The sequence below is a fragment of the Talpa europaea genome (genome assembly GCF_964194135.1).
Source record: "Talpa europaea genome assembly, chromosome: 6".
NCBI lineage: Eukaryota > Metazoa > Chordata > Mammalia > Eulipotyphla > Talpidae > Talpa > Talpa europaea.
The window spans coordinates 86,733,399-86,759,296 of NC_140072.1; the positions used below are offsets into that span (position 1 = coordinate 86,733,399).

At 34.1% G+C, this 25,898-nt stretch overlaps 1 protein-coding gene across 3 annotated transcripts in view; it reads right to left on the reverse strand.

The window, feature by feature from the left end:
* NBEA (neurobeachin) overlaps positions 1-25,898 on the reverse strand; it is a gene marked incomplete at both ends in the record, with an annotated part of 593,662 nt that overhangs the window by 294,612 nt on the left and 273,152 nt on the right. For all 3 annotated transcript variants that reach the window (XM_084235096.1, XM_084235095.1, XM_084235094.1), the window contains 2 exons: positions 2,816-2,982; positions 10,441-10,549. In XM_084235096.1, the coding sequence (XP_084091222.1) occupies positions 2,816-2,982; positions 10,441-10,549 (276 nt within the window). The remainder of the gene's footprint in view (positions 1-2,815; positions 2,983-10,440; positions 10,550-25,898) is intronic.

The following is a 25,898-nucleotide window of genomic DNA, read 5'->3' on the forward strand; positions in this document are numbered from 1 at the left end:
AATACATTGCTGAGGGGAGCGGCAGATGCAACAGGAGAGGTCTGTCCCGCCATGCGGGACCCTAGCTGGCTGGGATCGAACTGGTGCTGCAGAGGCTGCGGACAGCTTCACAGTACCACACTCAACCGCCTGTGCCACCAGGGGAGGCCCTACATTTAATTTTTATTAAGTAAACTTGAAATAACCACATGTGACTACTGATACCTTCTTGCACAGGACAGCTCTGGAGGTTTCTGAGGAGGGGAACAAAAGAATCTTCATTTTAAAAAGAATCACCCAGGTTGTTATGTTGATAATGGACTTTAAAACGGCAAGGCCAAGAATAGGAAGACTTACAAAAATGCTCCTACAATAAACCAAGTGAGAAATGATAGCATCTTGGATAAAGGTAATATCAAGGAAATGATGAGAGGCATAGATGCTGGATATATTTTATAGAAGAGGTCGTAAGATTTGAGGAAGGGCTCAGTGTGGGATGGGTAAAGAGTTGTAAAGGATGAGAGTAACACTTATGGCCTGAGCCAACTGTTAGGACTGGAGTTGCCCATGGCTGAGAATTGAGATACAGGCAAGAGAAACATGTGTGGGAGAAAATCCTAGCACAGTTAGTCATCTTAAATGAGAGGTTACTATTAGATATCTAAATGGAAGATCCCAAGCAAATAGACATAAAGGTCTGGAGATAAGGACAACATCTGGAATACAGATAATAAATTGGGAATTACTGACATATTGCTAGTATTTCTAAGTAATGAGACCAGATAAAACTGAGTGATTGAGACAAAAAAGAGAGGCAGTCTAGTAACAGAGCCTTATTAAATATAAATGAAGAAAGATAATTAACAGAATAGATTCTTAAAAGATTTAAAGTTCAGTAACCCAGTTAGGAAAGGATAATAATAAAGAGAGTGTGTGCTTTGCAGTAAGTCAGCAATGGGAATTAACAGGAAAAAACAGAAGAAACCTGTTCTTCTGAGGTCAATCTAATGAGAGGTCTTAGTGTAAGCTGAGCAAAGAATGCATCTGACACAATATACTCTATGGTCTGCTATGATCTCATATGCTGCTATGGAGGTTACTTTCTTTCAGCTGTATTTTAATTACTTGATGAAATAAAATCCAAACCATGTTTAGCTTTATACATTTAAGGCAATATCCTGAATCATTCCAGCTAAATTACTAGCAATATTATAGTCCCAACTGTATAAACTCAGCAGATAAGTCCAAAACAGATGGCATAAATAAAGAGACTAGGTCTACAGCTGGGCAAAATGCTCATATTAATGATACACTGTATGGATGGTTATATTTTATGTATCAACTTGGCTAGGTTATATGCTCAGTTGTTTGGCAAAATACTAGCTAGACGTTGCTGTGAAGATAGTTTATAGATGTGATTAACATTTACATTAGGTGACTTAAAGTAAATATATTACTCTCAATAATGTATTTGGGCCTCATCCAGACAACAGAAGGCCTTAAGAAAAAAGAATGAGGTTTCCTGGAGAAAGATTACTGCCTTAAGACTGTAAAAGAAATCCTGCAGAGTTTCTATTCTACTATCCTTTCGTACAGATTTCAGACTTGCCAGCCTACAATGTGAGCCAAATCTCTAAAATAAATCTGCATCTATGTTTATGCCTATGTCTATTTCTAAGTCTCACATATCCTATGTATCCTGTTTCTTCCTTTCTCTGGAGAACCCTGACTGACATACTCTTCCTTTAATTGTACAAGGTGTATGATACTATGCAATTTTTACTTAGCCTCTGAAAGTTGACGTTTCTTCATTACGATACGCTAAAAAATTCACACAATATTCTGAAAGTTAAATGAAATAATCCATGTAAAGTATTTAGTATGGTGCCTGGATCACAATAAATATTTGATAAATGTTAAATGTGAGGGTTGGCTGCTTATAAACATATTGTTTTAATATTACTTTAAATATGGAGAATAATACGTTTCTCAAATCTATCTTATACTTGAAATTCCAGAAGAGTTAAGAACATATTATCTTAGTCATTTTCTAGATGTTCTTCCCTAACTAACAGAATCACTATTTTCAGGAATATTTTCAGTAGTTTCCTTTGTATTTTTAAGCAACCCGTAACTTCTGCCAAACAGATTTATTTAAAACATTTAATAGCATTAACTAACAAATTAAAATTTAAAAAATATAAATACAGTAAAGTATTTCTCTATGATTCTTCTGGAAATCTTCATTGTGCAGAAGGAAAAACCAAAACTTTTGAAAGACATACATTTGTAACTTACAAAGCAATTTTGATTTTACTTGTACTATGAGAACATAAACAATCTAATTTAGATGAAAAACCCTTTCTAAGATAGAATAGAAAAATACAGAAGAAACATTTTTAAAAAAGAACGTATTGTTTCTTCATAGCAAATGTTTATATTATTATTTGTGTACAAGAAAAATTAAATATAACAATTTTGTAAGTATGAAGAGCAGACTCAGAGCCATTAAAAAAAAAGAGCCACTTCTGATAACACTCATGTTACATGTGAAGGTGGAAGTCTAAAATACTTACATGAACAGATTTTCTTTTGTTACACAGTACCATAAAAAATAACTTCTATTAGAAGTACTTATAAAAGCTTAAACTTGGTTGGAAACCATTCTGAAGAAACATCACTAAAGATTTCAGGAAAAAGTTTAACTAACTTTTTATATTTGAATCACATATTCTAAATAATTTAAAAAGGTATAGTCATTATTTTTACTTTTTTTTTTACTTTTAACTATTATAATTACACATGAATTATTCACTTTTAATTTGTTATAACTCACCTATGAGAAACTGCTCCCCACGCACCATGCTTATTTGTGAGAATATTAAGGATTTTCTGCTTCAGTTGATTTGCTGTTACATGATCTCTATGCTTAGCAGCACTAATAAGATGATCACACATTTTTTCTTCTTCTCTTCTATCAGCAGCATATTGAGCACACTGCGACTATGAAAAAACAAAACAATACATAATGATAAATTTCTACCATATTTAAGTAAGAAATGTTATTTAACCTTAAATTCAAAGGTAATAATTATCAATTCAATTTTTAAAATTCAGGTAATATAAACTTTTCAAAGTTCATTCTAAAATGTATATTGTCACCTCACAAACTAGTAAAAATGTGTTCTATGTGTTTATACATACAGTGTATGTAAAATAATTAATATAATGATAAAGTAATTTAAAAATCTTAAGTTTCCTTCCAATCTGAATCCATATTTTAATATATTCAAAAATAATCATTTCAGGGCCTCCCTGGTGGCGCAGCAGTTGAGTGTTGGGTTACAAAGCTGCCCGCAGCCTCTGCGGCGCCGGTTCAATCCCCGGCTGCTCTCCGGCCACCAGAGGAGGGCCCCACATGGCGCGCAGACCCTCCTGTCACCCGCTGCTCCCCTCAACAGTGTACTTCGGTCCTTCTGCCTGCTCTGCTCCCTGCTCTGGCTCTGGTGAATTCTCTCACCCTCCCGCGCTTCTGACTGTACCCAGTGCATGTATAAACAAAACAAACAAACAAACAAATAAATAAATAAAAAAAACATGCCTCTATTAAAAAAAAATAATCATTTCAAAAACAAAAATGGTTTCTTCAGTATAAACATATTTCCTATTTTAACAAGTATAGTATGTATCTCACTTGAAATTAAAATTGTTGCTAACTTGCCATTGCAGTTTCTCCATTTTATAAATGGCAATGTGATGAAAACAAAAAGTAGTGATTTAAGACTCTAGAAGCGATACTGGAACAAAACCAGGCACATACCAATGAAATAGAATAGAGAGCCCAGAAATTAACCCACGCAAATATGGACATTTAATCTTTGGCAAAAAAGTCACACCCATATATTAGGAAAGAAAAGTCTTTTTAACAAATGAGGCTGGAAAACTTGGACAGCCACGTGCAAAAAAATAAAGCTGTATCATTAACTCCATACACAAAACAATTCAAACTGGACTAAAGCCTTGTATATAAGAACTGAAATTATAAAATAGATTGAAAACATATAGGTGATATGCTCCTGGACATGAATTGCCAAGAAGTATGTGCAGTTCAACTCCAATATCAACTCCAATGGCATGAGAAACAAAAACAGAAAAATGGGACTGTATCAAACTAAAAAGAGTTTGGGCCCAAAAATAAATTACCATTTTTTTAAAGGCAATGGCAATCTACAAACTAGGAGAACATATTTGTACTTCACACATGTGACAAGGGGTTAATTTTCAAAATATAGAAAGAACTAATACAATTAAAATAATCAGTCAAAAATGGTAAAAATATCGAAATAAACACTCTCCAAAGGAGATATTAAGATGGCCTATAGGAACATGAAAAAAATATTCGATATTATTTAACATGTGCGAAACACAAATCAAAACCACAATGCATTTTCACCTCACCTCTGTAAGAATGGCCTATATCTGGGAAAAACAAATGTTGAGGATGTGCAGTATAATGGAACTCTCAACAACTGTTACTGTGTATACAATTGGGTGCAGCCTCTTTGGAGATTCCATTAAAAAAAAAGGAAATAGTAAATGATCCAGCAATATAACTGCAAGGAATTTACCCAGTGAATTTCAAAATACTAATACAAAAAGATTTATATATTCCTATGTTCACAGCAAATTATTTACAATAGCCAAGACATGAAACCAACCTAAATTTCCATTGACAGATGACTGGATAAAGGAATGTGGACTATACATTCAATGGAATACTAAGATGTTAAACATATGAAACAGTGCTTTTTGGGATAAAAATGAATGAATATTGAGGTGATAAAAACTAAGTAAAATAGTTACCGCAGGGTCTCAGCCTTTTGTAGAATGTACAAAGGGAAAACAAAAAAACTATGAATTATGAATAATAGTTTTTATATGATGGAGTAGGGAGAGCTATGAAGGGACAGAGGATTATGCTAGGGCTTTGGTGGAAAGTGAGTACAACATGTGCACATAGGAGGTGTGAAGCTGTATTCCCTAAATTATACAGTTATATAATCTAGTGGTAAATCAATAAACCAGAGACATGCTATGGGGGGGGGAGGGAGGAGGGAGTAGGATCAAAACAAAGGGGGGTGGGAATTGTGTGGGGACTATAACCAAATGAAAGTGCATACATTGTGCAAAAATGAAAAATGATGCAAAATATATAAAATTAAAAAATAATAAAAATAAATTAAAAAAGAAAAAAAACAAAAAAATATTGTACTCAATTTTTAAAAAAAAGATTTATTTATTTATTTATACAAGCACTGGGTACAGTCAGAAGTGCGGGAGGGTGAGAAAATTCACCAGAGCCAGAGGGGAGAGCAGAGCAGGCAGAATGACGAAATACCCTGCTGAGGGGAGCAGCAGGCGCGGCAGGAGAGGTCTGCGCGCCATGTAGGACCCTCGCAGGTGGCCAGGGAATGAACTGGCACTGCAGAGGCTGCATGCAGCTTCGCAGCCCAGCGCTCAACCGCTGCGCCACCAGGGGAGGCCCTACTGTACTCAATTTTATATATATGTAAAATGAGAAGGTAATACAAAATTTTCCCTATATTCTCTCCCAACTGTAAAATTTAGTATGCTCAAAATTCTTATATCATAACTATTATTTTATTCTCATTTTCCCTATCTTCATAATAATCATTCATTCCATCAGCTATCTGCACTCATGCTCATCGATATAGAAAACAGCTAATCTCTTTGAGTATCAAAAAGGTCCAACACAAACATGAAGATAAACATTTATTAATATAAGCTTGGTATTTTGTATAATAATTTTATTCAGGGTGGGCTGACTGTAAGTTTCATTACCAAGTATGTAATACACTACAACTACGAAGAAAAAAGATCATACATCTATAAAATTACGCATACTAAAAAAATACAATAACAAGTTTATATTCATATTACTATGTAAAACTCTATTTCACGGAAGGTATATGAACATATCCTTCCTAGTGAGTGACAGAGACTACACTGCAAGTCAACTCTTTCAGAAAAATAACTGTACAGTAATCTAAGAAGGATTAATTCATTTTCCAATTTATCTTTTTGTACAGGGAATCACCAATTAGTACAATGAACTGCTTCCATAATGAGGTTAATATTTCATTAGCCCACTGGAGAATAAAATTAAATTTTCATTTTTCTTTCTTAACAATTATAGTGGTTAACTAAACTTAACTGTGAAGTACCCATCTTGAATTAAATATACTTTTACACTTAATTACGGGCTTATATGGGAGATAGAAAAATTCATAAAAAAAAGTCTTACTAAAATGTCATGACTTGTATAAAATATTTTATAATTTAAAAGTGATGTGTTGGCAAACTACAAGTATCACACACATCACTCACTGCATTTACTAATATAGCTCTAACCCATAAAGAACAAATGCAAAAATTAGGGTTAAAAAATTCACATTTATAAAGAAACAATAATATTCTCAAAATGAAATTTACTCTAGTATTTATTCATGTATACATAATTTAAAAAACAACTTCTTTTATTCTTCTTTGCCTCTTATCACCTTTAGCCATGCATCCTCAATAAGGATGATCTCATCTCCATTAGGGTAGAGTGTGGTTTAGGGGTAGTGTAAAAAAATCTCTTTTTATGTATATAACACAGAAGAATATACATACATAAACAGAAATGCAGCATAGTGGTGATAATACAATTTCACTGGGGTGATGATTAGATGAAAACTGTCTAAAAAGATTCCTTAGGGAGGCAATAATGAAAAAAAGAATTAAGAAACATTATCCTTAGCTTAACATTACCTTGGTTAATTATGCCTAAATCTCATAACTAATATCTACTTGCTTGAAAATTTACTTTAAATGTTTTCACATGATGAATATCAATTATGTTGATATTCCCACAAAAATCTTGATTTCTTAGTAGAAACATGATTGACTCAAATTGATCCTACAGGGAATTCAGTTAATATTCTAAATCTCTAATTCTCATGTACTAACATAAGTTGAAAGTTAATTGAATATTCTTATTTTTTTTGAGTTCTGACATATCTTATACCTAAACATATACTTCAAAGAGCAAATAACTCAATTTTTTTTTGCCTTCTAGATAACAGTATGATACATTGATAAGTATCCAATGTTATTTACTGTTGGATAATTTATTGCACAAACATTTAATATTCAATGTACTTTGATCAAAGTTTAAAATATTTAGTGTTTATTTCAAAATAAGTTTGTTGGAGTATCATATGACAGGTGACAATAACAATTTGTCTGCCTCATGTTTTTCAGGTAGTTAAGATCCACTAGATGAGAGAGCTGGCTTTCTAAGATCAAAACCTCATCAAAATAAAATTTGTTGGCACCAATTTCCAGGCAAACCATATTTAGTTGCATGTTGCATCAAGAGAACAAAGTGGTGGAGTTACTTATTACTTGCAAGGGCACTGAGAGTCTAACCTAAGTCAAATACCAGATGAAAATTGCTAAAATTGCTGCAACCAATTCTGTTTTATAGAGTGAATGAAGAGAAGTGATTGTTATTTTTAAAACACTGAAAACAGGGTTTTATAGAACAAAGGTGATACAAATAATGACAAATAGTTACTAACATACCAGATATATAATAAATATATACACATGCATATATGTGTGTGTATATATGTGTGTATATGTGTGTGTGTGTATCACTAAGGGAGAATGATATCACCAAGATGGCAAAAGAGGTTCCTAGCTTCGTTCAAAAGCAGAACATTTAACAGCTGCCCAAAGGGAAACTACACTAAAAGAGTTGTAGCTCAGGGTGAAAATGAAATACTTTTGGGATATTAGAGACCCACATAGATCTGTGTGGTAGAAACAGAGCAGAGTCATCCTTCATTGAAAGGAGGCACATGGAGAGAAATGCCTGGAGGTCAAGTCAACAGAAAGAGGATACAGATAGATGGCTGGGCTGTCACATCAGCCTAGGATATTAGGGAGGGGAAAACAGAAATAGCATGAAGGCACATAACTTTGAATGAAGGGCAACCATATAGAGGAACTAGGGTGCTCTATATAGGCAGGGTGCCTGGCAAAGAAAAAAACCAAGAAGACATGCTAGACTGCATTCCTTCTCGCACACCTTCTCAGGGCTGTACTGACCTCATGAAGCACACTGACAGCAAACAGATGCCAAGTCTCAGATATGGAAGCTCAGAAAGGAGGGATATTAGTGGTACCAGAAACAATGAGTCAACCCTCACCCCTAACACATTCCCAATAGTGACTGGACCCCTCAAGGACCTCCCTTACCATGCTAAATAAACAACTCCAAAAATATGTCTCAGTACCTACAGATATAAGCAAAGGACAAAAAAAATTAATCTTATAAAACCACAGCACCACCTGCTGGAAACATAAAAGTAGCTCAACTCTCTCAGTTACTGCTATAAATATTTAAAAAGAAATAAGAGAAATTTAAAACAGCAAAATGGAAAGACAAAAAATTATAAAACATTCTCCTGAAGCATTAAGTGAATATGACATCACAAAGACAACAAATTCTCCAACATCTAACTACAAAGACATGGAAGATTTTATTTCCCTCAGCAGATAGAGAATTCAAATTTTCTATAATAAACAATAATGGACACTGTCCAACTCCTACAGAAAATAGTATGGAAGTTTCTCAAAATAATACAAGTAGATCTACCATTTGTCCACCAATTCCACTCCTGGGTGGAACTGCAAAAATTAAAAAAAACAAAACAAAACAAAACCAAACACGAATTCAAGAGGTGTATGCATTCTTATATTCATTATGGCACTATTTACAATAGCAAGTTATGGAATCAACTTAGGTACCCAATGACAGAGAGTGGATAAAGACGATGTGGTTTATATACATAATGGTATACTATACAGGTACAAAACAAAATGGAATTTTGCCATTTGTTTTAACAAGGATAGAATTGGAGGGGATTATGTTAGGCAAAAATAAATCACAGGGCCTCCCCTGGTGGCACAGCAGTTGAGCGCTGGGCTGTGAAGCTGCCTGCAACATCTGCAGCACTGGTTCAAACCCCGGCCACTGGCGAGGGTCCCACATGGCGTGCAGACCTCTCCTGCCGCGCCCACTGCTCCCCTCAGCAGTGTATTTCGGTCCTTCTGCCTGCTCTGCTCCCCGCTCTGGCTCTGGTGAATTCTCTCACCCTCCCGTGCTTCTGACTGTACCCAGTGCTTGTATAAATAAATAAATAAATCTAAAAAATAAATAAATTGCAAAGGGAAATACAATTACAGTATGATTTCACTCATATGACGTGGAATATAGAGAAACAAAGCAAAGAAAACCAAATCCTAGAAATCCGACTGGAATTGAGTCTTTCAGAAGAGAGAATAATGGCTAGAGAGCAAAGTTGGGAGGGGATCCAATAGGTTGGTGGAGGATTATTGGTGCTTTGTCGGTGGGAGTGGTGTGGTAGCATATAGCTGAAAAGGACTGAACCTATACTCCTAAATCATATACAGAGCTCCATACCAACATTACCTCAGTAAAAATTAATACAATTAAATAAAAGAAACTAAAGGAATAAAAGAAAATGAAACTCTATTAAGAAGAATGGAAATAATGACAACCAGAATACAAATCAATAAAATAAAAACCGAGAATATTACAAAATCTATTTTTGGAGAGCAATAAAATAAAGCGCCAGAATGAATAAGAGAAAAAGTCAGAAAATACAAATTACCATTTCAAAAGTAAGAGTGGTGACAGCAATATTGATTTCACAGATGGTAAAAGGAAAATAAGAAAATAGAAATTCAATGCTTAGATAAAATAAACTCAATGTCCTTTAGCTTTAGCATATAAAATTGAAATGATAGTAAATTTAATCTCTATCCAAGGTACTTGCAGGAATTTTTAATTGTTATATTTATATATATTTAAATATATACCCACATGTAATATAGAATAATAGTTCAATTATTAATAAAATATCAATTATGAAAATAAAATACAAACCAAAATGATCTTTGGTCTCTCTAAAAATGGATATATTAATAAATAATCAACTACTAAATGCTTGGTAAAGCTGAGTTTGTTTATGTTATATCCATAATTAATCTATGGTGTATAAACTGTTAGCTGAAAAATCACTGAAGTAATTGCTTTAGAAAATTTTGCTTTTCTTTTAGAATAAGATAGAATAGCTCTGTCTAACAAGTGGTCAGTTACAGGATAGAGGGGAATCTCTTCATGTTGTAAGTGAGGTGAAAATAAACTAGTGCCCTATCTCTAACAGTTATAAAGCTATTTAAAAAAAAAAAAAAAGAACTGAAATGCCTTCAATGAAGCTTTTCTCCTATATAAGGTAAAGTTACCATCTGTGACTGGTGACTTGTAACAGAAAAGCATAACTTAACCTGCTCCCAAAACCTTACCTCAAACTCTGCATGTTTATGTACATCCTCAGCTCTCTGTCTGTTCAAAATAAATTCAGCTTCATTTGCAACACGAACTATATGATCCTTCATAGCATGGCACAGCAATCTAAAAAGAAAAACACCTTTAGGATTATTATTTTTAATAATTTTGATTAATTCAACGCTGTTCAACAACCAAATTTCAGTATTTCAAGCATTAATTATGAACAAATTTTAGATAAAGGTATATTACAAAATTGTAATGATATAATTCAATGATATTTTGTAGGATAAATAAAGATTGGTCAGAATTTTACGCAGCTGGCTGTGGCTATCACCTGCAGCCTTGATTGTACTAATGCAGGAGATGCTTGGAAGCATGGGCTGGAAACGCATGCCTGATGGTGGACAGCCTGGAGGCTGAGGCTATATGACGGCAGAAAATGGAATGGTGGAACACCTATGAGAGAGAGGTCCCAAAGAGTAAAGATTCACCAGGGGCTGGGGGTCCTGCCAGTCTCCTAGCCACCCCTAGGCCTTCCTGTCTTGCCAGCCTGTAGGGTTTCCCCATAACAGTTGGTGTAGAAGAACATTAAAGCCTGAAAAAGCAACTGAGGGCTCCAGTACTCTCCTTTACCTGTCTCCCAAATCAATAGAGAACCTGCCCTGGGTCTTGCTGACACTATACATTTGTAACAGAAATATGCTATAAAACTGGTACAGCAATATTGTTAATTAAGTACAGTATATGTTGGGAATTATTTGGGTAAATAAAGTTAGCTGATGCAATAAAAATTAAAGCTATTTGACAAATTATTTAAAGATGGCTAAAACTACAGAATTTACTGTCTCGGAAGTAAATTTTCACACATTAGCTAGATGACTATTAGGAAATGTGTAGATTAGTACTTGAATCAATGCAGAGATAGAGGTAAATGCCATTTAAATTTCATTTAAATGGTAAGATTCTAAATTCTAAGATGATGCTGCAAGGAAATAAAGTTTAGAAAATGTAACCATGGGGAAAACTTTTTAATAATAAAAATTATTTGAACATTCAAGTTGATTTTTAAAAATGCAATAAGATATAAGGTAAAAAGCTTCGCACAATAACCCCTTTGCACCTGATTTAAAACCTCAACAGGCATTCATTATTTAGTCTCTTGCATAAGTTTTCAAACTTTTAAGATACCATGTATTAAACAAAATGCAAATATATTCTTTTCTGTTCTTTGTAACACCTAGTATATTATACAGTTTTCTCTGTATCTAGTTTTTCCCACTTAGTAATACATGTTGGAGAGCTTTTCATAGGTACACACAGGGAGGATTCTTTATACTTCTTCTGTAGCATGGAGCAGAAGGTTATTTTATTTTTTTTATTTTTATTTTTTTAAAGATTTATTTATTTATTTATACAAGCACTGGGTACAGTCAGAAGTGCGGGAGGGTGAGAGAATTCACCAGAGCCAGAGCGGAGAACAGAACAGGCAGACTGACGAAATACACTGCTGAGGGGAGCAGCGGGCATGGCAGGAGAGGTCTGTCACGCCATGTGGGACCCTCGCCAGTGGCCGGTGATCGAACCGGCCTTGCAGAGGCTGCGGGCAGCTTCGCAGCCCAGTGCTCAACTGCCGCGCCACCAGGGGAGGCCCCAGAAGGTTATTTATTTATTTATTTTTTAAACAATAAATTTTATTTTTATATTCCGCATACAATTGCAGCCCCCCCCATTCTGACCCCAATCCCTCCCCTCCCGCCCCCGCCCCCCTAAAAGTGTCTCTGGTTCATAGTTTTTTGTTGATTTTGATTTTCACTTTCTTATAGTTATTCATTTTCCTGGTCCCTTATTTAAGTTTTCTAGATTCCTGCTATGAGTGAGACCATCCGGTATTTTTCTTTTTCTTTCTGGCTTATTTCGCTGAGCATGATCCCTTCCAGCACCATCCATGTTGCTGCAAATTGCATGTGTTTATCTTTTTTGAATGCTGAGTAATATTCCACGGTATATATATATACCACATCTTCTTGATCCAGTCATCAATTTTTGGGCATTTGGGTTGTTTCCAAAGCTTAGCTATTGTAAACAGTGCTGCTATAAACATAGGGGTGCAGGTGCTCTTTGGAGTTGATGTTTCTGTGTCCTTTGGGTAAATACCTAGGAGTGGAATTGCTGGATCATATGGAAGCTCTATGTTTAGTAGGTCCAGAAATCTCCACACAGCTCTCCACAGTGGTTGGACCAGTTTGCACTCCCACCAACAGTGCAGAAGAGTTCCTTTTTCTCCACACCCTGGCCAACATTTGTTGTTGCTAGTTTTTTTTAATATGTGCCATTCTCACTGGTGTGAGATGGTATCTCATGGTAGTTTTGATTTGCATTTCCCTGATGACAAGTGATGTTGAACATTTTTTCATATGCCTGTTGGCCATTTGCATTTCCTCTTCAGAGAAGTTTCTTTTTAGCTCTTCTGCCCATTTTTTGACTGGATTATTTTCTTTGTTGTTGCTGAGTCTCATCAGCTCTTTGCAGATTTTTGTGATCAGTCCTTTATCATTAGTGTTGGGTGCAAAAATGTTCTCCCAGTTGGTGGGGTTTCTCTTTGTTTTTGTTATTGTCTCTTTTGCTGTGCAGAAGCTCTTTAATGTGATGTAGTCCCAGCTGTTTATCTTTGCCTTCACTATCACTGCTTTGGGTGATGTGTCCGTAAAGATGTCTTTGATGTGCAAATCACGTAGTGTTTCGCCTATATTTCCTTCTATATATTTTATGGTTTCAGGTCTTATGTCTAGTTCTTTAATCCATTTTGAGTTGTTATTTTAAACGATGGCCACAGAATATCTCCCAAGCTATAAACCCTTTTACTGTGTGATTTTGTTAAGGATCCACCATAAAGGGCTTTTTGTTTGTTTGTTTTCTCCCTTAAATCTACTTGGTCACTTCTTATGACCAACACAAAGCAACAGATGTGATGTTCTATGACTGCTGAGAAAGGGCATAAAGTGCCTTACAACTTTTCCCCTTCTTTCATGGAACTTTCTTCTAGAATCTGCTGTGATGCTGAGAGAAGCTCATGTCAGGTGGCGAGCCTCCAGGAGGAGAACAAAGGTGCTCATGCTCCCAAGTCTTGAGGGAGTTCTCCTGCCCAGTCAGTCTTGCAGGTAACTTCAGTACCAGACAAGACCACATGAAGCAAAAAAAATGCTTGTCACAGCTCAAACCGTGAGTATCATGAGCGATTAAAAGAAACAATTAAAATGGTTGCTGGTTTTAGCAACTTGATGCTGATAGATGAAAATGATATTAATAATCTTACTAGCACAACACCATTTATTTCTAGGCAATAAACTAGGTAGTTTACACATAGGCATTCTTACAAGAACACTTAGGTATATCTCATATTATTCATTTTTATACACATGAAAAACAAGGCTTAGAAAAATGATAGATTTTACCTCAGTTCATGATTCTTATTATTCCAGTAATTCCTTATTTTACATTTCATCTTCATTAATAAATGGTATTTCAAAAGTTAAAACTATCAAATTGTGTTTACTTCTGTCATCCATTTTTGTATGGCATTTTAAAATTCTTTTGATTTTGATGATTATAAGCAATAATTATGACTTTCACATCTTCTCGAATATTCTCTTGCAAAAAGCAATTACTGTTTTTTTAAAAATCAAAGTACACATGACAGTTAACTTTAAAATGTGCTGGGTTTCTCTTAGAGGGCAAATTTATGACATAATTTCAGTTCTTTTACCCATGTCTTTCTAAAATTTGTTTTGGACACTCATTTATTCATGGTCCAGTTTTTCTTTCCCTAGATTTTAAACAAGACTATTTTCAAGATTGCCATTCTTTATTTTCAATGCTCATTACTGAAATAAATCATGATTTTTTTTCTTTCCAAAGTTGTCATAAATTTCAATCAGAATGGAATAGGTTTAGCATCCCTTTAACTTTTTTAATTTACTTCATGAAATTCGCTTCATGAAATTCTTCATAGCATGTTGTAGAAAAACTGGTGAACGGTCTATATTAAAATTTGAAATGTAAATTGAGTAGCACTGAATCCAAGATAGCTTTCAATGGAAATCTTTCCAAAATCCATGCCTGGTCTGACATAGATTTAATTACTCCATGATGAGATTTGAGTTAAATAATAACTCTCTCTCTGGGACAGCAGGAACTCCTGGCAGTATAACAGAAGCACCCCTAAAACCTTGTCTACGGCAGCATAGGAGGAGAGACATCGCCTGGGAATGTACAGCAGTAATTGCTCATGTCACTGGAGAGAATATTGTCTACTTTCATCACAGGAATTAAAAACATAAATTATTCAAAAAATGCAAAGATTAGGGAAATCTGTTAGAAACCGTAATTCTTAGGGGAAAAGGCTTAATGTCCTCTATAAATAATGATAGAGGTCAAACAATCATAGTCTTAATCTCAATTGCTGAGAAAGTTAGAAAAATAAAAGAAAGACTAATAAATGCAATTTATTAACTTTTGATGAAATTATTGGTCTGTATTTTATATATCTAAGGCTTCAAAAAGGATGTGAGATGTTGGTACTCAGCTTTATGGCTTTGTCTAGTACATGAAGGTTGAAGAAAGCCAGAAAAGAAATCTAATATGTGCAAATTAGTGCAGATTATGAAACTTAAATAGATTAACAGAAAACAGCAGGAAGACAGAAGCTCAGGGTCTGGCTGGTTAATAGGTACTATTCCCAAGAGCAAAAGGATGGATTGGCAAAGTTAAGAGGCTTGATGGCAGAGAAGGGGGTTGGGTAGGGAAGATACTTGTTTCACAAACACCAGTGAAATTGTATCAATTATCTGGAAGTCTGTTCTCCTATCTCTGAACTTAAGACATAATCAACTAATGCTGTTGTTTTATTTCCATGCAGAGAAGGCATCTTCTCATCTGCTTACTGTCATTCTGAGTGACTGAGTGACATCATTTTCCATGTGGAAAACCATTCACCACAGTAGCCTACAATTCCCTGAAATTTTCAGATCTGAAATCTCTACAATAAAGATTCTATTAGAATCTTCAAATTCCACTTCACTTCAGGTAATCACTCTCCTGGTTATAATCAGCTTGACTTCTTAAATCTTTAAGCCCCAATAATCTACCCTCTCTTCACAACCTCCTATGCCTAACTGTTCTTTCTCTTCTTCACTGAGTCCCTCCCTGGCTTCAGCAAAAACTTTTGACTTCCTCTAACTTCCACTTCTTCAATCTTTCTCTTTTCTTAATTCTTCATTCATTGTCCAGATACACCTGTTTTCCTATCAAACTTGCAAGGCAGGAGTCTCTATTTTAACTCTTACCAACATCTTCATGCAATTCCTGCTACATTTGATGAAAAAAATAGGCAACCCTAGATGAAGACCTCTGTCTCCCTTCTCAGTTCCTTATTTGGACTCTTGGGGAAACTCACAAAACCAAATTTTAGAGAAGATGGGGTTGGTGATTTTTTTTCTTCACGGCCAATTTGTTTTACTCAGGTTTCAGAGATGGCAGAAATGTCCAACTATCCTAACCTCAGTCACTTAAAATTTTTCTTAAAAACAACAACAACAAAAAAAAAACCCTATATTCATTTGGAAATAGATTTATATTTATTTGGGTACATATTTATTTGGTGTGTATATGTGTGTGTGTGTAAAATACACACATTTTAACTACTCTATTGCACTTTGTGTTGATCACTCTTGCTTCCTCAACACATTTATCTGTGTAAGTATATTATGTTGTTGCTCAGATTTTCTTGACTGTTTATATGGCTCCTAAATAAATCACAGGTTTCTGTGTTCTTTTTCAGATTAAGAAAATCTTCTTTTAGTCATAGTTTGCTAAGAACATTTTTTAATCAAGAATGGGAGGGTGAATTATCTCACCCTCCCGCACTTCTGGCTGTACCCAGTGCTTGTATAAATAAATAAATCTTTAAAAAAAAAAAAAGAATGTTGAATCCTATTCACTGCATCTGTACATTCTAAGATGATCATAAAGATTTTCACATTTAATATGTTAAGAACATTATTTTTTTTCAAAATTAAGAAGTTATTTTTTTGAAGTAACACTGCATTAAGCTTTGTATAAATTTCAGGTGTGCATCATTTTAAATCAACACCTGTATGTATTTCATTAAGTTCACCAGTACTGTTATCACTTACTGTCAATTGACCCCTTTTACCCAAGTTTTATTAATAGTCTTATTAACAAACTAAATATTTTACTATTAATTTTTTTCTTACATCGTTGTAGACCCCATAGTTCATAGTATCACCTATGAAGCATCACCATATTATCTTGTGTTCATTCCTCCCTCTTTCACTTAGAATATTCTTCAGTTTCATTCACAATGTTAAACATATCAGAGTACCTTGTTTTTAAGACAAAGTAATATTCCATTTTATGTTCATATCATATTCTATTTACCCATTCAGTTAATGGATATTTGGGTTGTTTCCACTTTTTCGTTATTAGGAATATGACCTGAGAGCATTCCTACTTCTTGAGGTGCAATTTATAGCTAGAAGGGGGGACGCTGGAAAACTTCTCTACCACCTGTAAGACCCATGCATCAAAGAGTGTACTAAAGACATGACTGTTCTACATTGTAAGGTAACTGAGCTTTTATATAAGTATTCATTCACTTTTCCATCCACTGACTGTGACTTTGAGATCATCCTTTACTAAATTAACTACCAAGTTTTATCAATTTTACTTCCTTAAAATATTTTAGTCTGTTTATTCCATTAACACCGCTCAATCATCTCTCATGAGGACAATGGTTGCCTAACTTTCCTCCTTTTGTAAATCTTCCATCCTTCAATATATTTTCACTTGTCATTAATATTTAAATGTAAATGTTTATCTATAATCAACAAAATAGCAGTCAAACATATATAGATGCCTTCTCTAACCTAATTTGCTACCATTTTAACATAGCCTATGTTCCAGAAAAATCTGTAGTTCCTTTAATAAGTCATGCTATTACAGAACCTTTAAATATGCTATTTCTACTTCTTGTAATCTGTAACACGTCTAATACAGCAGCAAAATCCCCCAATTTCTCAAAAGTATTCTGGGCATTTTAATATGGATTCATTTTTTTTAAGATTTATTTTAAAGCCGGGGTACAGGCCAGATGCGCAGGAAGGTGAGAGGATTCACCAGAGACAGAGCGGGTAACAGAAAAGCAGACTGATGAAATACGCTGCTGAGGAGAGCAGCGGGCAAGACAGGAGAGGTCTGCTCACCATGTGGGTTGCTCCGAGGCTGCAGGGATGGAACCAGCACTGCAGAGGCTGTGGACAGCTTCACAGTGCTGCGTTCAACTGCCTGGGCCACCAGGGAGGCCCTAATATGGATTCATTTTAATATGGATCACATTGCTTATGTTTTTCCTTTATTTTCTATATACAAATTCTCCCTCTTTTAGACTGTGAAAATCATTAAATGAGGCATGATGTTTATTTATCATGTAGCCAACATGATTTTTGCACGGGGCCTGTTATAACATATGAACTCACCGATATCATAAGGAAAATGGAAAAATAACCAAATGAATAAATGAGGAGAGGCAAATAAATATAATTTTAGTGATAAATTAGCTTCTTAACACTATAGAGTTCTATGGTTCAGTGAGATCACAGAAAATTAGGTAAATCAAAATATCACAAAACTTAGCAGTATCTATTACAGAACATTTTCTCCTTGCAGCATTTATACATCGTAGGAAGTGAATGAAATGGTCTTCATCTTCTAATGGAAGTTTATTTCTCCAAAGAAATAGAAAAAGTAAACACTGTTCACTCCTATTCTTTCATTCATTCCTGTTCTAAAACAGAGTTATGGGTATAGGAAAACCATGAGACAAAAAACATTCCTTTCCAAATGGAACAGATAGTCACAAGGCAAGTTCTGATGATTTAGAAACCATTCAATTTTATGCAGTTAGTTATAATTCAGTTGTTTGTCTTTGACCTGAGACTCTAAAACCTTGAATTTTAAATAATTAATTTCTGTAATTTGATGAAAGAAAAAATCAATAGAAAAAGCAGTATGTGAAGCTAGACAAATTAGTTTTCTACCATCTATAGATGAATGAGGGGACAAAATCAAGAATTAGTTTTATATTTAAATTCTGACTTTTATTAGCATTATGAACTTATACAGGTAATTTTCTGTGTCCTAATTTTAGTTTTCTAATTAGAATATGAAAGTGTACTATTTTGCTGGAGAAACAGTAAACTAGAGAAAAAGTGTCTCCCAAACTGTAAGATTACATTGTAAGATACCAATTTATTCAGTCAAGAAGATAGACTCTGGAAGTGAAATGGCCCATAGTGTAAGAACAGATATCACAACTTGATGTTACCTTCTTTGGCCCTAAAATCTCAAAAGGAAGGCTGCTAGTGCCACTGTATTGTGGTGTGTGGTAGACCCAGAAAAGTACATTTCCCCCCCCCCCACCCCAGGGTTAAGTCCTTCAAGACATTTTAAAAATTTGGAAAACAAAGTGTTTATTTTTAAAATACAAAATTAACTTTGGAAAAACTTCACAAGTTTCAGATTCTATTGATTTTGAACCAATCTAGTGCTAAGAAATATTCTTCACCTGATTAAAAATAAAACACCTTGTTGTCCCTGAGAAATATATCTCTAACACTAATTTTCCTGAATTCCCCCAAACTACATTTTCTTTAAGCAGGGAAAACATTTTACCTCATAGGGCTGTAATAAGGAGTACATGAGAATACTTGTCAATTTTTTTTTCATATACTCAGCACCCAAATATGGTAGCTTACTTTTTAGAAAGGTACATATTAAGACACTTGTTATCTTTAGATATCTTTCCTTAGAAAAAAAAATTAGCAGATCTTTTGAGTTCTGTATCAGGCTGTGGTAGGACTTCAAACTAATTCTAAATACTCATAACCCAAGCTTGTAATTTAGTGTGGAAGTTTAGATGAACTATACTTAATATTAATCAAACTATTTTTTTAACTGTGATTCATTTCACTCAAGTTTTTAAGTTGCAAAATGTAAAGATTAGAAAACTAGGCCAAGAGTGGTGGTCAATGTAGGACATTTTGAGTCTTTCTATTGATGCTGACAAAAGGAATGTGGAAAACAGACAGTAGAGACTTAAAAATCTCTACATATGGTTGTTAGGGGAAAATATATATCATAAAAACTTAGTCTCTTAAAATACTAAATCTTTCACATAGGATAAAATCTATCAATTATTCATGGCTTTAGGCCAACTGATTATATGAAAATCCTTTATACATACCAACACTTGATTCCTAATAGATTCACTATGGAAATTAAGATTTTCATTGGGGAAAAGTAGAGAAAAGAAGATAAACAGAAAGGACAATTTTGAAGTTTTAGATTGGTATGTGAGGACTGGATGTGGAAGGTAAAGAGGCATCAAAAGAGAAGGAGGGGTGAAGAGAGGGAATTAGCACTAGTTGAAAACCTCCCTTTTCCCATCTTAAGCTTAGGAACTAAGTAATTGTGTTAGATGAAAAACAAGAATCCGGGACTCCCCGGTGGTGCAGCGGTTGAGCGCTGGGTTGCGAGACTGCGTGCGGCCTCTGCAGTGCCGGTTCGATCCCCGGCTGCTCCCCGGCCACCGGAGGAGGGTCCCACATGGCGTGCAGACCTCTCCTGCCGCCCGCTGCTCCCCTCAGCAGTGTACTTTGGTCCTTCTGCCTGCTCTGCTCCCCGCTCTGGCTCTGGTGAATTCTCTCACCCTCCCGCACTTCTGACTGTACCCAGTGCATGTATAAACAAAACAAACAAACAAACCAGCAAACAAATAAATAAAGCATGCCTCTATTAAAAAAAAAAAAAAAAAAGAAAAACAAGAATCCACATATTAGCATTTCATTTTCTTATCACTTATATTTGTAGATTCAAAGATCTTACAACCCCAAATACATAAAAATAGAATGTTACATTTACCTACCATGAACCTAAGCAATTACTATATTTAAAAGCAACTGCTATATTTAAAAGCAACATGAAAAAATTACTTAGCATATGACTATATTTTGGTTGCTGGCCATGGATAAAGATGGTGATAATTTTACATAGCTGGCAAGATGACTGAAATAAATGTAATAAAACTAAAATTTTGGTATCCATTAAAGATACTGATCACCTATAGAACATACTAACGATAGTGATGTTAAAAGTTCCACCCAGGGATTCTGATTCCAAAGTCTGAGGTGAGACTAGCACCTACATGTTTAATAAACATCCCTTATGCTACTGACACACATTGAAATTTGAAGATCACTGAGTTAGAAAACACATTGTGAATGATGATAAAGCCTGTATTTGATTTCTTAGTTGGCTTTATTCAGATGCATAGTCACAACATCTTTAGTAGCTTAGAAAAAACATTAGAAAAATTATACTTATACTAAAATGTTAGACTAAAGTTATTTTAGTTTCCTGGTATCCTAATACTAGTTCAGTCACTGTATGAAAAAAGTCTTATCTCTTCAGTTTTATGGTGAAGACACATGGGGAGTTACTCTTCACTTGTACATAGGCCAAAAAAGTCAATTTATGGCAAATGTCTCACTTTAATCCTTTTTAATCTCTTTAGTGATAGTGTATATATTTTTTAAAGATTTATTTATTTATGCATACAAGAGCTGGGGTACAGGTCAGAGGTGTGGTGGGTAAGAGGATTCACCAGAGACAGAGAGAGGAACAGAACAGGTAGATTGACCGAAGTACACTCCTGAGGGGAGCAGTGGGCAAGTCAGGAGAGGTCTGCTGTGCCATGTGGGTTGCTCCCTGGCCAGATGGGGAATCAAACTCGTGCTGCAGAGTCTGCGGACAGCTTCATAGGTTGCATCTTAACCCCTTGCGCCGCCAGGGAGGGCCCAGTGATAGTGTATATTTTTGACTCTTCCACATAAGAGTAATTTCAACAAGCTACTGCCTTTAGGATAATTTAGATAACTTATCCATCCTATAGTATATATGGCTTCTGAAATCACTGCTCTTGGAATAGGACACATTAAGATTGCTTCAAGATACGCAGACAGAATAGTGTTTTTCAAATGGTGCCTCAAAATAAAATATGAGAAATGTATTTTACATTATAATCCTACACACCTACACAATAAATGTCTCAATGAACAATATGTATTTGAACAATAGGCAACAGCCAATTATTTTTAACATTATTTCCTATTTTTTTTAAATATTGTTAATGACTCATAAAATTGACTTGCTCATAGTCAATAGTTTCAAAAAATAGTGGTCTGAAGAGTTAAGCTATTTTTAAGCTTAACTCCAGGTTAAACAATCAAGCTCTGGTCTGAAATCATAGGATTCTAAATAAATAGCTGAAAGATGTTATGTCTAAGGGAAGAAAAGCCAATGATAATAGGCGTGTAAAGTCTGAGAAGTAATGGAATAGGGTCTGTGTTGAGACAAACTGGCTCAAGATGTGCCACTGACAAAAGGAAAGAATACTTACTACAAGTCATTTTTTTTTCCATATAATTTCTCCTAAAAGGAGTGGAGAAATATGGACTAATGGTGTGAAGAAGAAAAAAAGAAAACTGACAATTCCTTGGGAGCAAATGAGGCATAACAGCACAGTCACAAAAACGCCATGAAGAAACATGTAATTTAGGAAGTCTCTTTGGTCACTGCCCCGTGCTCTTCTGTGCTCCCTCAGTAATATGTAGTTCCTTTTCAAAGAGCCTGCTACAGTGTGTTGCATATACTATGAATATGAGTCCCAATAAGAGCTTTTCTCTTGACTAAATATGTAATTCCTCTTTTCTGAATTTACCAGCAGGAATCTAAAAACTAGAGAATAAAGCAATGTAAAATACGTTTCTTTTGGAAAAGAAGAGAGGGAACAAATAATCAACAGCCTTTCTCTTTGATGTTTTGATTGGTATGTAGCACAGTATGCTCTGAGTAGGCCATCACTACCACTCTACCCTATTACTTCTGTGTGCATGAGAGTTTTGTAGAAAATGTGCTATAGACAATGAGGGAGTAGGGACACTTTCATAGTGAGAACTTAGAATATCCATCAGTACTCCTGGAAGAACATCTAAGTAATTCTACTTTTCTCAGCTTCCTTTATCTTCAAAACCCTATTCAAATGCCACTTAAATAATAATAATAATAAAAGCAAATGCCATTTTTCATGTCCTTATTAATGTGCTATAACATTGAGAATTTATTACTTACAGGACTAAGTGCATCATAGGTATCATTTTATCTGATTCTTATCTCATTCGACAGCTTATTATATACAGAGTTATACATATGAAGATAACTAAGGCTTAGAGAGATTAGGTAACTTGCCCAAAGTCAGAAAAACTGGCAATTCTGTTTGGCTTGTTTGGAAAATATAATCAGTTTGGTGAGGCTTCTAACAGGGCATTCCACAGACTGAGAAAAGGGATTAGGGGTTCATTCACTCAAGAAGAATTTACTGTGGTAGTAAATTATAATGAAATGTAAGATATGATCTAAGGGTATTCTGGGAATAAATGGAGGCCACTTAATTCAGTGTGGTGAAGTAAACGTGGTCATATAAGGAAGGTCACATTACAAAGCTGGCATTTAATAAGTAATAGAGTACTACTATAGTTTTTGAAAAATAAGTCAGGTTTATTGAGTTGTAGTTTACATGTAATAAAATTAACTCTTCAAATGCAGTTTGACAAGTTTTGAAAAATGCATATTTCAGGTAGACATCCCTATAATCAATTCCCATGACTCAAAAAGTTACTTTATGCTATTCCTTGCCATTACAGCAAGCAGTAAAATGTCTCTGTCCCTATAATCTTGTCTTTTCCACAACATTACATAAATTAAATCATATAGCATATCTTTGCTGAGGAATATTCCATATAATGATAGAGTATATATAGTTTATACATTTACCTCTTGAAGGATATTTGAGTTATTTCTAGTTGTTGGCCATTATGCATAAAGCTGCTGTGAACATTCACATCCATGTTTTTAATATGGATCTAGATTTTCATCTAGAAAATACCTACACTTGGAATTACTGGGTCAGATGGTAAGTATATGTTTTCCAAGTGAGTATATAATTTACCATTGCAATAGCAAGCTTCACATCTGCACTAATGCTTAGTATTGCCAATCGATTAAATTACACGTATTATAGTAGGTGTGCAGTACTGTTTCATTATAGTTTTGAATCGCATTATCTAAATGAATAATGATGTGGAGTATCTTTTCATGTGCTGATTGACCATTTGTATAAATTCTTTGGTATAATGTCTTTTCAAATTATTCACCCAATTCGTATTTCATAATTTGTCATTTTATTATTGAGTTGTAAGATTTTCTTTTCCTTTTCATTGATCCACTTAGGTATTTTCACACTAGTCCTCCAACTCTGCTCTTTTCCAATTTATTTTGGCTATCCACAGATACTTTGCAATATCATAGAAATTTAAAAATCAGCCTGATAAGTTCTACCAAAATAAAGATCTGCTAGAATTCTGATTATATTAGTCTGGGGAGAATTAACACCTTAACCATCTAGGTCTTCTGATTCATGAACACAGTACATTTCTGCGTATATTTAAAAAAAATTTGTAGAAATATTTCTATTTTTTATCTGTAGGACTTTTACATATTATGCACCACCCTGAGTAGTACATGTTTTTGATGCTATTATGTTTTAAACTTTATACTTCATGTCATATATATGTTATTATAGTTGATTTTGATACTGATCTAATATCCTGTGACTGTACTAAATTTATTTACTATTTCTGGTATTTTTTTCAGACATCTTAGAATTTTCTATTTGCCTAACTGAACTGGATAAGACTTCCAGTCCATTGTTGAATACATGTGGTGAGAGAAAACATCATTGTCTTATTTCTGAGCGGGGGAAGTCATTTCATCTTTCACCACTGAACAGAATGTTAGCTGTTTATATAGATTCTGTTTGGCATACTGGGTGAGTTTAATAAGAGGTTTTATCATGAGTAGATGTTGACTCTTTCAAAAGTTTTTCCTACATTTAATACAATATTCATATTTTTCATCTTTTAGTCTATTAACTAGTATGGTATGTCATATTGATGAATATTTTTAATATTAAACCAATTTTGCATTATTTATTTACATAAATATCTCTGATAAAATTCTTTCATATTGTGCTATATTTGATTTGTCAATTTTATTAAGGATTACTGTACCTAGGTTTATGTTGAGTACTGGTTTTTTTTGAAATGCTTTTGGTGATGCAGGATGATGAGGTCTCATGAAATGACATGTAAAGCATTAGCTGTTCTTCTAACTTGGGAGACTTGGAGTATATTGGTATTGTTTTTGCCTTAAATGTTCTGTATAAATATTTAAGTATGTTGTTACCATCAACCCTGTTCTTAAGTAAGTCCATTGTTTATTAACATTGTGATAGGAATGAAAAAATCTAAACTTTGCTATAATGGTTTGTCTGGAAGTCTGATTCATAAGTCTGAATAATGCATTTTAAAATTACTTGAAAGCTAAATACCCATTATGATATAGAAATAAATGTTATAAGCTCTATTACCACTACTAATTAAGCAAATTATTGCACATCACTTAAAATTCAGGAAAACTTTTATTATTTAAATAACAAAAAAACTCAGACTATAATTTTACTAAGTAAAATTATGGCCAAATTTGTTTTATTAGATAATAAAGAGTAAAGATAATTTCTGTTGTTCTATTTCTTAATTTTCATAAACACAAAAAACTAGGACTGATATATGAAATTTTTGGATCCTATACTCTCTTTCTAAATTTGTTTAGGTCACCTGTCCTAAAATAAGATTACTCTAATCATAACTCTCCACTGGAATAGCTCATTCTCCAAAAGTATTTATAATTTTTTAAGTATAATTCATTTGCACTTAATCATGATTGTCTGTGACATTTTAAACTGTTTATTTTTTCTACATTTAAATCTTAATACTCAATTATAAATGTATTTTACAAATACATGTAAAATGCATTTGTGTTACTGCTAAAACTAATGAGAATTTTATGAGTATTTATTCATGGCTTTCTTCATGTCTTATAATTATAGGGGTATTTGTAATTAAAAAATATAAAATTTTCTTTATCCTTTTCCAGCTTGAACTGTGGCACTTTGACATACATCTTACAAAAGAAGTATTTTGGTTTTGTAAATGTTAGTCTATGCAACAATAATTGAGCAGTAAAAATTACCTAGTCTTCTCACATTACCAACAAGGCAAATGACCAACATATAACTCAATGTCCAGGCCATAACTATATATATATATATTTTTTTTTTTAAAGATTTATTTATTTATTTATTTATTTATTTATTTATTTATTTATTTATTTATTTATGCAAGCACTGGGTACAGTCAGAAGCACGGGAGGGTGAGAGAAT